Source organism: Zalophus californianus, chromosome 10 (genome assembly GCF_009762305.2).
Source record: "Zalophus californianus isolate mZalCal1 chromosome 10, mZalCal1.pri.v2, whole genome shotgun sequence".
Lineage (NCBI taxonomy): Eukaryota > Metazoa > Chordata > Mammalia > Carnivora > Otariidae > Zalophus > Zalophus californianus.
The window spans coordinates 54,448,698-54,463,859 of record NC_045604.1 but is presented as its reverse complement, the minus strand read 5'-3'; the positions used below and the strand labels follow the sequence as shown (position 1 = coordinate 54,463,859).

Here is a 15,162-nt window from a genome sequence, read left to right as displayed (position 1 = left end):
TTTGACATTAACAGAACAAATTAACTGAATCAGAGTGTGTTTTTCCTGGCAACAGCTGATTCTGGCATTATTTGACTCATTTGTCTTCTCCCCTTTCCTTGGACTAAGCTATTTTGCAACGGTCAAAAGGGGATAAGGGTGGGAGGAAGGGTCTCTATCCAAGGAAAAGCAAACTTCATTTACCTCATCACTCAATCCTCTGTTTAAAAAAAAATATTGAAAAACTGAAGTACTTTTTTTAACCAGCCTTGTCACCAAGTCTGATGGTGTCTTTTAAAAATGGCAAAACTGAATCATAGGTGAGGATTTGACTTTCAATCCAGCCATCCACATGACAGAGACACAAGATGGAAATCAAGAAATGCTCCATTATAGCCTCTCTGGTGAACCCCATAGCAAAGCTGACATCCCTCACTGCATGGACAGCCCTGGAGCATCATCAAGATTATCACAGGATTTCCCACTTACACCCATTCCGTGACATATTCATTTTCCCCGACTTTACATGGCACCCTTTGGGAGTCTCATCACAGTCCCACATTCTCAGTCATTTACTGCTGAACCAACCATGGCAAAAGATACAGAAATCTCTCTACATAAAGAGATAATTGGTGCACTTGTGGGCTCTTTAAGGAGGTAAAAGCCATTTGGTTCTCTTTACAATGGAATCTTGTTTTAGATGTTTGACCTTGATACACTGCTGTGCTATATCTCTTTTACATATTTTATATGTTGATCTAGTTGACAGTTAACACAGAATCCCTTTCACTGAGGGATAAGGTCTCCTTGTTTTGTTTTTTTCAGCCAGTCCCCCAAATTTTGAGTAAAGACAAACCCACGATTCTTAAAAGTGTGTCTTTGCATCCCTCACATGAAGGTTTGGTGCCATGAAGGATGAAGCTGCTGAGTCTTGAAGTCATGGGTTCAGGGTACACGGACAATTAAGCGACTTTTGTGACTAGCCTGTGTGTCTGATTCTCCCGAAATCATGTCTTGGAAACATCCTGACTTACTCCCTCCTCAAGAGCCCTCTAAACGTGTGACTTCCTTTAGCAACTGAGTGTCATTTGGACATATGATGAACTCGTCTTGTGATTTCTGACTTCAGCCATGAGTTTTTTATTTTCTTCACTGCCTTTCCTCTTTAAAAAACAAATAAATTTATGACTAGGTATTCTGATTTTTCAGGGAAACAGTTTTTATTTTTAGCAACTGGATTTAAAAGTCAAGCAAAGATTTTTTTTTTTAAGTCTAAATGCCAAGAATGGAAACAACTTTGAGGTATTCTTTCTGATTCTTAGCATTTAAGGCATTTCATGAGGCTGCTGTGTTATAACATTTGTTACTGAAATCCCAAATGTAATTAATAATTTGCTGCAGGTTCAACATGAGTTGAAAATATGATGCTTCATATATTTTAATGAAAATAGAAATTTGGCCAGAAATTGTTCACTAAAGAAAATATTCAATTTAATTTAAGCCCCTCGGTTAAACATCCCATCAAAATCATTCGAATTCCACAGTGATTCTGGTTGTAACATAATATTTCACTGAGGTGAATCGATGGTTAATGACAAGGTTTTTCATTCTTCAGTCTTGGTTTCAGTCCGGTTTAAGTGAAGGTAAAATTAGTCTGGTGGTTTCCTTCTTGGGTCTAGCGAACCTGAGTCTACTTTACACAAACATCTTCATCCCGCCACAGTATGGAATGACTGGCAGTCTGTTTAGGGGAGGCCCAGGAACAGAACCGCAAGTGTTCTGAAGGTCAGAATTTGGGACTTTTACAGATGCGTCAAGGTAGACTTCAGATTGCCTTTCTGTTTTCAGTGTGTCCCTTATCTTCCCTTTCCAAATACCCGAGGCTGTAGGAGGATAGAAGGGAAAGGAAAATAAGAAAGGATCTACAGGAGACAAAGTACAAGCAACATAAATGCAGACAGGTGGCAGGCAGCAGTAAATACAATATGCCGCTGTTAGCCCAGTGGTAACTGGCGGTGAGTTAACCAAATACAACTGCTTCCACATCCCATGACAAATAATAGCAAATAGCTCTGTCATTGTTCTCTCTGGGGTTCTAAATTGCTAAGCTTCAGCCATTGCAGGGAAAGCCTTTCTGAGTTTCAGGATACCCAGCCCTGCCCTGGGTCTCACCTGATTGATGGAGGAAGACAGCCAAGACGGGAGTCTGGCACGGGAGCCACTGACCAGTGAAAAATGCACAGTAAATGATTATTATTCTTCCTGTGGCCAGTCAGCAGCAAACTGTCACCAGCTGGAATCTGCTGAATGTTCCTATATACAAGTTGATGTCAGCTCAAAAAGGAAAAGAAAGGAAAAGCAAAGAGAATCGAATCCCGCCCAGTGTAAGCAGAGAGACGCAAGCTAGTCCTTCTCTTTCCTCACTGCCCCCCTTTGTCTCCTTCGCTGTAAGAAAAGAAGGATTTTACAGGGAAAACCTTCACAGGCAGGCAGTCACGGTTAGAGGGCATGTTTTTCAGTGACTTCAGAGATTCATAGCACAACACGATTCGTGGCTCTTTCACCTCTAAATTCTATCCAAGCAGCTTGCTTGGAGAAGGAGCTGCTGGGCGCGTCTTCTTTCCCTCTGACTTAGCAGCTACTGTGAAAGAGTAGAAGTGAAATTTAGCTTACCGGAGTTGCTTCGGCCGATAAACAGCCAGGAAATTAAACATGAAATTGTAAATGCTGCATCTTTTGCTCAGAATGTGCCCTAAATGCTTACCTCCAGCAATATGAGAAAGGAGAGGAGGATTTAGCTGAGGGCTGGATGGCTTTTGTCTGCTTCTCATAACTTTATTGCTGCCTGAACATAGAATTTTTAAATGCCCAACATTGAAATCCTTTAGCTTGCTTGAGCCAACATATTGTAACCATTGCCTGGGGGAACCTCTGAATCTAAACACATATTTACACCCTTTAGTTGCCAAATGAAATCCATCTGGCTTACTTAATGCTGTTGCCAAAAGAATATTACACTTCTGGTCTGGCCAGTATCTTTAAGTGCGGGGGAAGGGGGGTGGTGTTGGAAGGGATTGGGTTTGAGAGAATCTGCAGGTGTATTGACGCCACATTACCTGTATTTAGAGGAAAGCTTAGGTCAATGGCGACTCTGATCAAAACTTGAAGAATTTCTACCTAGGGCAAAGTCTGAAACCACAAGGTACTCAGGCAGCCTCATCCTAGCGTGGTACTTTCTTCTCCTTCCAGGCATCAGAGCCACATGATAGGCAAAACCACAAATAGCAAGTGCTCTAATTTCTGGAATTATTTTTGTAACGATTCCCATAAACACTAAGACATGTCCATTCCTGTGTCCCGGCCAAAATTATCAGCTCACATGAACTGTAGAAAGAACACTTAACATCCGAGGATCAGAAAAAAATGGTCAATCAAAATGGCAGATAGCAAAATTCTCCTTCACTCATCGTCAGTGGCAAGGCTGGGCCTTCCTGACTTCAATTGCTCAGACACAAGGAGAGTTCCATATCTTCATAGGGTCGACATTTCCCTCCACTGGGATTAGTTTAAATGTGGTGTAAATACTGGGAACCCAGGAAGTGTGCAAGTTAATATAAAATTTAGAAATAAGCTCCATTCCATCCCTGCTTTTCTTGTGGAAGGGCTGAGGAGCCAACGGAAAGGGAGAAAGACATGAAGGCCTGGATAAGCACAAACTACATAGACCGCCACAGGAGAGACCTCAGGCTTCTGTGGCAGTTTGCAGAACCAAAAGGAAGTGAGAAGTGTGAGGAGAAGTTCTCGGCTGGTTTTGAATATGATCTGGGAAATGATTTTTATTTTACAATCAAATATGCCAGTCGCCTCCACCATGTAAATATTACCTGTTTTTGGTTTCAGATTTCCATGAGGCAGCATTTTCTACATTTATCTTGGTTAGTGTATATCCCATTGATCTAGAATGAGACCTCTTAGGAGGGCAGATGAGAAAGGCTTTCAAAGGTGTTTTGCAGCCCAGAAAGTCTAAAATGAAATTATTTCACTGGGGAGTGGCTATTTATGTATGATATATTCTGTACCATGTGTATTTTTTTAAGTTTATATTAGGATTATTCTCAAAGCCAGTTTTAAGAGTGAATGAAATTTTCCCCTCAAATAAATCTACCCTTAGCATCACACTCAAGGGACTTTGCCAGAAAGTCTATACGCTGCTCCACCTTTAGACCACCATTCACGGAGGAAAAGCTATAAAACCTGAGGAAGACATCTACTTATTTTTAAAACAACTAGAATTTCTTTTTGCTTCTTGGTAGTGTTGGAAAATATTTTAATAACTAAAATAATAAAACTTCATGTGAGGCAAATTCTACCTTAATTATTGCCTCTTGGGGTGGAAAATTAAGGAAACATTAGTAAATGTGTTAACTAGATAAACCATTGCGGTAATTTCCCACCAAATATCTGGGTCTAAAGTCAAAATAAAATCCGGGCTACACATATTATTTGAAAGGAAGCAAACTTGTCGTTTTAGCTCAACAACAGTAGTATGGAAGCACTCAGAACTGAAATTAATGGGCCACAGAAATCCCTGTGACTCGTCATCAGACTTTAACTTACTTAAATGCCCTATAGTTCAATTTAGGAGTCTATGGTGAGGGATGTTGATATGATTGCTCGATTTGTTTTAATATTTCAAACACTCTAAATTACCCCATCACCAGCTTACTACTTAAAAACTAAGTATATTGAAAACTCATTTTAAAGCACGGTATCTTTGAATAAACATGTTGAAATGGTGTTTCTCCCTGTGCTTAAAACTTTGGTGTATGATTGACTACATCTTGTAAATTTCCTTCTTTTGTACTATCCTTGTCTCCTCCACCCCAGGACCTCTTCTCCATATGTAGCTCTTCGACATATATTGTGCATCCCCAACCCTCTAGGTGACTGCACAGCACGATGGGGTACTCGTGCTCATAGCCAGTGTTACTGTGTTCTTCCAAAGTCCCCTTCCCTGTTGAGCGAGAAGAAAATATTCTCAAGGGTCACAGGGAGTCTTTGCAACTTACAAATACTTCCATAATCTCCATAGACTGTTCAGCTTTCAGTTAAAATGTTACGATTTTTGACCATTAAAGTTTGCTTTTCTATTATTTTTTCCTGTGGATTTCATGCTACCTTTTTTTTTGTCTTTATAATCAAGAGTATTTCATTTTTTATTTGTAAATGATGTGCTCTTATTTTATATGAATAAAATTTTTTATTATTATGTTATGTTAATCACTGTACATTACATCATTAGTTTTTGATGTAATGTTCCATGATTCATTGTTTGCATATAACACCCAGTGCTCCATTAGGTACGTGCCCTCTTTAATACCCATCACCAGGCAATAAATGTGCATTTTGAGAGGTAAAAAATGTAAAAATACGTAGCCAGAATAATGAAGGTAGCAGTGTTTCCAGTTCAGAGAGCAATATTAAATTGGAAAAGCAAGGTTTGAGAACATTTCCCTTTTCTGCATTCTCAGTGCACTCTTGCTTTGGGCCCCAGTCCTGAGTCCCCTGGTCTCTCAGGTGGGCCCTCCATCCAATTATAGAGGACGGTCTTCCTTTAGTTACTTATGTCGGACACCTGCCTTCTCGCTGTGTTTGGCAGGCCAGCAGGATGAGGGAATAATCAGAAGAAAATGTTCTGGTTCTTTGGCCTCATCCACGTTCAACATTATCCAAAACAGTCTTCTGTGAGTGAGAACAGGGTGGCTTTGAGATCCCTTGGTCTAACATTCTGTAGGAGTGTGGAGGAACAAAATTTTTTGATCCCTTCTGAGATAATGGAAGTATAAATTATCCCTGCCTTTGCCTGCCCTTTTAGTGATGTTTACAGAGAGACGTATGCAGAAATGGGAGCCTTTCACTGGTCTGCATTTTGGCATGACTTTCTGCTAGGCAAGCCGCCTTCTCAAGCACAGCCCCCACGGTCATTACAGCAGAGTTTTCCTAAAAGCGTATCTTGTGAACTATTTCTCCAGGATGATGGCCATTTTTGTAAGACAGATGCCTAAAAGACATATGGTTTTCATAGATTTTTCCGTCTAGACTAGCTTTATTTAGTGATTTTTGGTCTGAATTGGTCTAGTTAAAGTTTCTGTAGAAGCTTGTATAAAAGTTTAAAATGTGGGCATACCATTAAAGTGTAAAACAAAAAGTTTGACTTCTTATTGGCAGTAGATTAAAAGGGATTGGTTGAGAGTTTTCCTTCAGGTTAAGTAATTCTGACCATCCTGTATGCCCACTCGTCCGTCCCACTCCCACAACACTGTCCAAAATGGAAAGGCTTATCCCCCAAATCCTATAACTGTTAAATTCATATATTTCCCACTGTTTTCCTGAGCAAATTCTTGTGCTCCAGTGGATGTGTGTGTGTGTGTGTGTGTGTGTGTGTGTGTGTTAGGAAAGCTGCAGACTCTTTACGTGGCCCAGGGGACATATGAGTCCTTGCCCTTTTAGCACCAATTTTTACAAACCCAGCATTTCCCTCATTTTAAAAAAAACGCCCATCAAGCCACTGAGTGAAGGTGATGGAACATTTGGGAGTGTTTCTAGTACCGTCCACCACTGATAAAAATTCCATTTTTAAATGCTGTGTTTGAGCGATCGTCAAAGTCTTGTGTAGAAACAGTAGGACACTTTGAGAGGAAAAGACTGACTTCTAGACTTGCCGAGAAATCAGTCTTTTGCTCCCTCTTTTGTAAGAACAGACACCACAGATCCAAGCCCAGGTTCGCTGCATCAGAACAAGGAGACTCGTGCAAGGGGGGAGATGGTGGCCCTTCGGCCCCCGCCAGTATCATCCCCTGGCTGCGCGCGGAGCATTTAATGGGACTTAGTCACATGTTTGTTCACTGACATGGCAGCTTGCAAGGCACAACCGCCTCTCTGTTTGCCTCTGTTTGCTTTCAACGGTTTCGTTTTTAAAATTTGAGCTCTAAGGCAGGTTAGAGCTCCTCCTGCTGGATTTTTTTCTTTTTTAATCACTGGGATTGTAATTAGTAAACGGTAACTCTTTGTCTCCGTTTTTGCCACTTGGACGGATAGAAGTAAGTGGCCAGAAAAATGTCACGTGGTACATTTAAAAACGGGCCTTTGAATTCACCAGGTATCACGATCAGGTGATATGAAACATCGGTGCAACATAAATCTTCTCTACATCTTCAAATTCCTCGTGCTCTGTTGTTGTTGTTGTTGTTACTAAAATAAAAGGAATTGGAAAGTTAACTTTTCCATCCATAATTTCTAGTTCCACATTTGCCCTGTATGAGGTGAAGCCTCACGTCAGATACTCGTGCTTGCAAGGTTCCTGCTGTCTATCAGAGAGGGACGAAAAGTCTTTTCTGTCTTTCCAAACCAGAAATGAATGTTACAGTTCTATATAGAGATTCCAAGTGTCGTCTTTTTCCTCCGCATCCTTGCTTCTTTTTCCTCTTCTCACTGACTTGAGATGACAGAGGAATGTGCATCTCGGAAGTGGACGTTTGCCTCTCCCAGTAGCTGGTTCTTAGCACCTCCTTCCTAACCTCTCCTCCTTCCCCCAAATGGCGGCGTTGGCCAACCCCTTCCCCTGGTGCCTGGGGTGGGAATGAGGGGAAGGGCAGAAGAAGATGAAGAGGGTTAGAAATAGTTGTGCCCCAGCAACATCAATGGGACTAGGTTTCTACATCATGTAAGTTCTTGGAGATCTCTTTGGGGATTTCTCAAAAGAGAGCAGGGAGGGAGGAAGGGAGAAAAAAGAGAGAGAAAAAGGGAGAGAAATGGGGGGAAAAAATCGTCGGAAGGGACACTGCTTAACTTCATTCAGTAGCCATGTGCACTTAAAGCTCCTTTCAAGCCACATCCTTTCTCTATACAATCTTCTCACCACTGTATTCCTCTGACCTTCTGCTGCTTTGCGTATCTTTTCGTCTTTCCCTCCACCCACCCAGCTTATCTGCTGTCAGTGATACAGTACAGAGGCTACCACATTTTTAAAAATCTCAAAAGCAGTGCTTTTTAGGAATCATATTTTAGTATAACCCTGTAAGTTATCTGTTTTATGAATTAGAACTCCAGCAAAACACATAATTTTGACACGTGTGATAAAGAACCAGACAACACTTGGTTTCTCAAACGGACAGTACTTTTTCTAGCTTTCTTTCCCTCACACATACTAGTTACTGTTTCTGGACTGCCAGTCCCCTCAACTTCCCTTGTTTTCTGGAAGTCCTTCTAACCCACCAAGTCCTCCTAACCCTTCCTGGCCCAGGCTAAGACTCCAGGGGCCCCTGAAGCTGAACACCACATCTGCCACTGTCGGCACGGTGTGCTTGTCTCTCTCCCCATCTCCAGTAGAAACTCCTGGGCAGTGATCACGTCTTTCTGTACATCTGACTCTTAATCCAGCACATAGCACATAAGCAGGGCTTACTGAAGGAATGAAAGAATACAAAATGAGTTGATGCGCAGCGCTTAATCAAAACTTATTTTGGAATTAGCCCAATACTTAGTGTACTTGAAGAAACAATTTAAACGCAAACACTTTCTCTCCTGTTCTAGTCTCCTGAGAAGCTTGCCTGGCTGAATGCTATTATAAAATTCTTTTTTACACATCACAAACTGAGCAGTTAATGTGGGCAAATCATCCTTCAGGCTGCCTTTTTGCTGCAGCCATGGAAGTGGGTGTATCTGTACCACCCCTCTGAATGAATCCAAGTCAGATATTTAAGATCATGTAAAGAAAATGTGGCAAGGGAGGTTATATTACCATTTTGCTCAGAGACTAATTTATACAGGATATTAGATGTTTGTATCATCGAATAACAATTATGGACTATTCTTCCCCTTGTGTTCTTACTTCAGAGTCCATCAATTGATTCATACTTTCCCAGTGACATATGTTATAAAATCATGGGTTCGTTTTCACAGGGGAAAGAAATGCTGGCTCTAATATGTAGCACGAATCATATTAAAGAATTCTTTAGAGCCTTTAATTGGACTCCAAGTCCTATGTTCTTTCCAACATCTACTGTAAACTATTCTTGGACAGTATTGGCTCATTTTGTTACTAAAGCTGAAAAGGCCAAAAATATGCTGGAGAGCAGCCTATAGTATTTTTAATAATAAATTACAAACTATTATCTTCCATGTGGACAATATCCTGACCGCTGTAGCATTTTTTAAAACTTAGCCTCTTAGCTTATAGATATGTAAAATCTGTCTTATTAATAAATGCTCAAAATAAGAAGCAAAGCATAAGCATAACCGTGTTTAAAATGCTGTGTCTGATTATCTGATAGCGCAGACATTTGCAAGACAAAGTCCTGGATCAGAGTGAGTTGCCCTTCCATTTCACCTGGAGGTGTGCTCCTGATTTGTCCTTGGGCGTCTGCATTCTTGCACACTGAGCCACCGGATGGGGGGACACTGCCCATCCACTGCCTTTCCACTGTGGCAGACTATAAGCAGGCTGAGAAATAATCTGGGTTCATAGGAAGTTTATAATGTCATTCAGATGATAAACTATACATGCATGCCTTAAACTTTGAAAAATGAGACGAGGATTAAGTAATTCAAGAGGATCGTGGAGAAACAAGGCATTATAGTTCCCGAGGGGGACGTTTGCTGGGCAATCCCCCAGCCCAGCTTAGTGATGCCACCAGAATCATTCTCGCCCAGGGCTGCTTTAAAAACGTGTCCAGCACAGCCCACTGCGCAGATGCTCTTTATGATTTTAGAAAACTCAGAAGCAGTTTTTTGTTTTAGTTCTAGTTTGTTCTGTTTTCTAAGAAATTCGCCAGCTGTAGCCTTACTTCTTGTGGTTCAGTACTCAAAACCCTTCATTTAAAAAAAGTTTTTTTTACCTATTTCATCAATAAGATAAACAAGTTGGGCAAGTTGCTATCAGATCCCTGCGGCTTCTAGAAACCTGGGATGTATAACTCTCCCATCATCCTAAATGTAATTACATGTAATATGTAATTATATGTAAATTAAATTTTTGAGACATGTATTTTAAAGCCTCAATTATATTTAATAAGTTGAACTTGTGGTATAAGAGAAGCCTATTGAATATCCTTTTTTATGCAAATACTACCCTGGTAGGCAGATATCATTCCTCTAGATGTGTTCAACTTTATCTTTTTTGAGGGTTTTCTTTTCTTTTTTGTTGTGGGGGGAGGGGTTCGCCTAGCTAATTAGGTTGGACTTCAGTCACACCCTCTCCAAAGATGAGAACTTGGAATTGCATGTGTATAGATGTTTCCTTTCTATACTTACTGCCATTTTCATAAGCAAGTACAAGCTTCCCTAAGCAAGTAGTTATTTTTCTGGTGATGATTAACAAGAACACTACTGTAGGATAGTATCTTGGTCTTTACGAAATAAACCTAAAACTGATCTGACCCATACTTAAGTCTAATTCCCAAATGCATCAAAGTATTTCTACAACCATTTCTTTCTTCTTCTTGAGATTTTTTTCCAGTACTTTCTCTTTTTGCTTGCACTATATCTGGCAAGTGAATTGAACTGCTAATAAAGCAAGATGAAAATCACTTATTATGCCTTAGGACAATGGTTTTCAAAGCATGGTCCCAGGACCCGCAGCATCAGCAGCATCTGGGAACTTGCTAGAAATGTCTCACCCTATTAGAAACTCTGTGTGGTGCCTGGCAATCTGAGTTTTAACAAGCCCACCAGGGAATTCTGATGCATGGTCCAATCTGGGAACCGTTGCCCCAGAACGTGTGAATGTAACTGTCCAATAGAAAGAATCCTGGACTGGGAGTCACAGAATCTTGGTGTCAACAGAGAAAAGGAAGGAGACTGTGCTACACAGACCCAGTCTAGCTCACACATTTACCAGTCTCATAATTCCCGCTTCCCACCCTGACAAGGAATAAGGGCAGGGGCAGAAAGAGCAACCATTTCAACAGTGTTATGCTACCTGGCAGCAAGAAACTAGAGGAATGGCAGTTTTCACCACCTCCCCACATGCTGATGCACCCTGTAAGCAACTGACCCCAAAGAATTCTCTATATATATTCTCTCTCTCTCTCTCTCTCTGTATATATATATATATATATATATATATATATATATATATATATATACACACACACACACACACACACACACACTCAACCCCTAAGATTGGCCTCACACCATGAACACTCAGAACCAACTAACCCAAAGCAGAGCAGATGAAATTTTAGTTCTTCTGTTCTTCGAAGAGAATCGAAAGAGACAGTAAGACAAATAATGCATTCCTCTCTCTTATCAGCAAAGCCCGTTCCTCCCCTTCAATGCCACCCACCTTGTGTGAGCATTGGACTTTCTTGAAAAAATTGTCATTGTCCAAAAGACTGTAAAATGTTCATCCCTGCAGCTACAAATGCAACTACAAGTATTACATCTCTCCCTTTGATTTGGAAGCAGAAACATGGCTCTTCTATCATAACCATAAACCGCCCACACACAACACAGTGTTTCAATAAACACTAAGTGATGCAAGATGCTCCATTTCAATGTAATGGGTTCCTTAATGAAGCCCATCACTAAACAAAGCAACTGAGGAAAATTTGGTACAAAACAAATAACTTTGCCCAAAACAAACTGTCTTATGAGGTGAATGTCTTTGGAAACTCTTTGAATGGTTAGGAACTAGACCAATGAAATGAACTTTAACAGTAAACCTTAAATGTATTTCTGGTGTTGAAGTTGGCAAACAGCATTGCTTATTAAGAAAATCACACTGAACAACTTAATGCTCTTCCTGAATTGCTTTCTAGTAGAGTTTTATTGTTTTAGAAATGAAATGATGCTCATTTTTTCCAGAACGGTGGGGAGGAGGATCATTCAGCATTTTTAATTCCTGAGTACATATATGGGGTACTTTAACCTGAAACTGGGCATATTTTAAAGATGTCATAATTATTTTGAGAGGACAACGATAGCAATTTTGTCTTTCATTCTTTCCATCATTCATTCACCATGCAGGTGTGTGGTGCCTATTTATTTATTTTTTTTGGATAGAGAGAGTGTGCAAGAGCAAGTGGGAGGCAGGGAGCAGAGGGAGAGGGAGAGAGAGAATCTTTTTTTTTTTTTAAGATTTTATTTATTTATTCATGAGAGACAGAGAGGAAGAGAGAGAGAGGCAGAGGGAGAAGCAGGCTCCCAAGGAGCAGGGAGCCCAATGCGGGACTCGATCCCAGGACCCTGGGATCATGACCTGAGCCGAAGGCAGATGCTTAACGATCTGAGCCACCCAGGCGCCCCGGGAGAGAGAGAATCTTAAGCAGCCTCCATGGCCAGCATGGCACCAACATGGGGCTTGATATCATGACCCTGAGATCATGACCTGGGCCAAAATCAAGAATCATTCACTTAACTGACCGAGCCACCCAGCCGCCCCTGCTAAGGGACACTTTTAAAGAGCCCTAATGGATAGATTCTCCCGATTTCTTTGTTGTTGTTGTTGTTTTTAAGATTTCTCTATTTATTTTAGAGAGACAGAGTGCTCACATGCTTGAGCAGGGGGAGAGGCAGAGGGAGAGAAGCAGACTCCCCGATGAGCAGGAAATCAAGAGTTGGAGGCTTAACCAACTGAGGCCACCCAGGCGCCCCTCTCCCAATTCTTTATTTAAAAAGCATGCCATGAGGGACACCTGCATGGGTCAGTAGGTTGAGCATCCAACTCTTGATTTTGGCTCAGGTCATGAGATCCAGCCCCTTATCAGGCTCCCCGCTCAGCCGGGAGTCTGCTTAAGATTCTCTCCCTCCCTCGGGGTGCCTGGGTCGCTCAATCAGTTAAGTGTCTGCCTTTGGCTTGGGTCATGATCCCAGGGTCCTGGGATCGAGCCCCGCCTTGGGCTCCCTGCTCAGCGGGAAGCCTGCTTCTCCCTCTCCCACTCCCCCTGCTTGTGTTCCCTCTCTCGCTGTCTCTCTCTCTCTGTGTGTCAAATAAATAAATAAATAAAATCTTCAAAAAAAAAAAAGATTATTTCCCTCCCTCTCTCTCTCTACCCCTCCCCCAGCTAGTGCACTCCCAATTTCCCTCTCTCTCTTTCTCAAAAAAAAAAAAAAAAAAAAGCATGCTGTGAGCCCAGGATCATACTAGTTTTGAGAGATGGTGGTGAATAAGACAAACAAAAGCCCTAGCACAAAGTAGAAAGTTCCATTCCCATAGTCTCCTGCCTTGCTTTCTTTCTGCACTTGTGCATTACCATTGTCCTTTTCTAGTTCCGTCAGCATGGTCCAAAACTGGGGAGGAGGTTAATGAGAAGCAACTGTGTCATCGGAACATTTAAATCTCTCCATTCTCTCCATTGAGCTCTTCCCTTCCATCCTCATCACTTGGTTTCTGGTTTCTTATAACCTCATTATATAACCATTCTCTTATGTCTTCAAGTTTAATATGTTGCAGTTAAAATCATATTTGCTCCTGCTTTGACCACATTGTATTTTCAAGCTTCCTAGAATATATTCTTAGAGTCTGAATTACAAAATTTTGCCCTGTTTTTTCCACTTAAAATGGGATACAGTAGTAAAAACCACTTGCATACTTGTCTGTCCCATTCATCTTCCACTCTGAATAGATTCTGAGTTTTTAAAAAATCATGCAGCATAATGCAGTCCACATAGTAGATGCTCAATAAATTATGTATGCCATGCACAACTAGAAGGTGTGTTATAGATCATCTAGTCTGAATCTCCAATGCTTGTGATGGGGAACCTGAGGCTTTGAGACCCTCAGATGGTGACTGACTGTTCTAATTGGCAGCTGGAGGCATCCACATCTTTGACTTTTGATCTAGTACTCTCTCTGTGTAAACTCACTGCCTCAATAGTAGCCTCTGATAAACACTTCAGATATATTCCTGGTCCCATTGGATCTATTCCCTTTGATCTGGCCTGTATTCTAACCTGGCCAAGCATCTCTGTTTAGGCACTTTTCAGTCACTCATTTGTCCATTATTTAATAAATATTTATTCACTGCCTTCTAATCACATTATACTAAATGCTAAATACACATAATAAATACAGAATATGTGGTTTCTGCTCTTTAGGAATCTATCAGGGGACATAGGCAATAATCTAGTAAATAAATAAGTAATTACAAACAGGGTTAAGTGCTATGAAATACACAAATATCACGAAGTGTTTGGGGGCGGGGTGGTTGGAAACTATAGGATGGTCAGGAAGGACTGAAGAATGACATTTAAGCCAAGAACAAAAGGATCAGCAGAGAACTTGTTTGTATTCCTTTCTCTAGTGGCTACAATCCTTGGTCCAAGCTATCATGTATGCATGAAACAATTTCCAACCCACCATGCCATGTTGTATCCTGCCTTTCACTGAATTTGTAGTTTAAGATCCACTTTAAAAAAAAAAATCCAACCCAATATTAAATCCTTTGGTAGAGTTTCCTTCCTTCGAGTTCAAATTCTGACCTGCTCCTCCTCCTGACCCACAACTGCTTAGTTGCTAAGAATACAATTCTATGGGTTATGTGACTATTTATCAAACTCGCTGAGCACAGGGGCCTGTTATTTAATATTTATTTCAAACATCTATTAAAGAATTGAGCAAATATGTTATAGGTAACAGTTCCAAGGGTCAGAATCTTACATGTCACTGTAGCTTTTTTTTTTCTGCAACAGCAATGATTTCCTAACAAATACCTTTATGTAATGTAAAGATCAGTGAATATCATAAGCATTTATAAGTTGCTTCTTACTTCTAGGAATAACTTTAATTTATTCAGTTGTCAGTGTTCAGGTGTTCAGTGGCCGAATGATAAGCACACACTGCAAGAATAGGAAGATGAGTAAGACAGCCCATTTCTCATCAGTGGAGATAAACATATACACCTAATTAGGATTCAGTGTGATGGTTGTAATAGAAGTACGTTGAGATGCTTTCGAAGCACCTGTATCCAAGATAGAGGGAAGGGAAGACTTCACAGACGTGAGTCTTGAAGGATGGAAAGCACTTATCTAGCAGATGAACAAAACAGCACTGAGAACCTAATTGCATGTAACATCACGCTAAGGGCCGCATGAGACAAGTTAAGTGGGTGTGACCTCTGGCCTCTAGAAACTTCACAACAAAGGAGAAGATGCAGCTTCAAGATTCAGGACATAAGCTAA

At 40.9% G+C, this 15,162-nt stretch overlaps 1 protein-coding gene across 8 annotated transcripts in view; it reads left to right on the top strand.

Annotated features, from left to right (window-relative positions):
* DNM3 (dynamin 3) overlaps positions 1-15,162 on the top strand; it is a 585,110-nt gene that overhangs the window by 558,638 nt on the left and 11,310 nt on the right. For 2 of the 8 annotated variants that reach the window (XM_027613364.2, XM_027613360.2), the window contains one exon: positions 878-5,132. The exons of 5 other annotated variants lie outside the window; for them this stretch is intronic. In XM_027613364.2, the coding sequence (XP_027469165.1) occupies positions 878-914 (37 nt within the window). In that variant the 3' untranslated portion in view covers positions 915-5,132. Of the gene's footprint in view, positions 1-804; positions 5,133-15,162 lie in introns of those variants that run through there. One more of the 8 variants, XM_027613362.2, reaches the window with a different exon arrangement.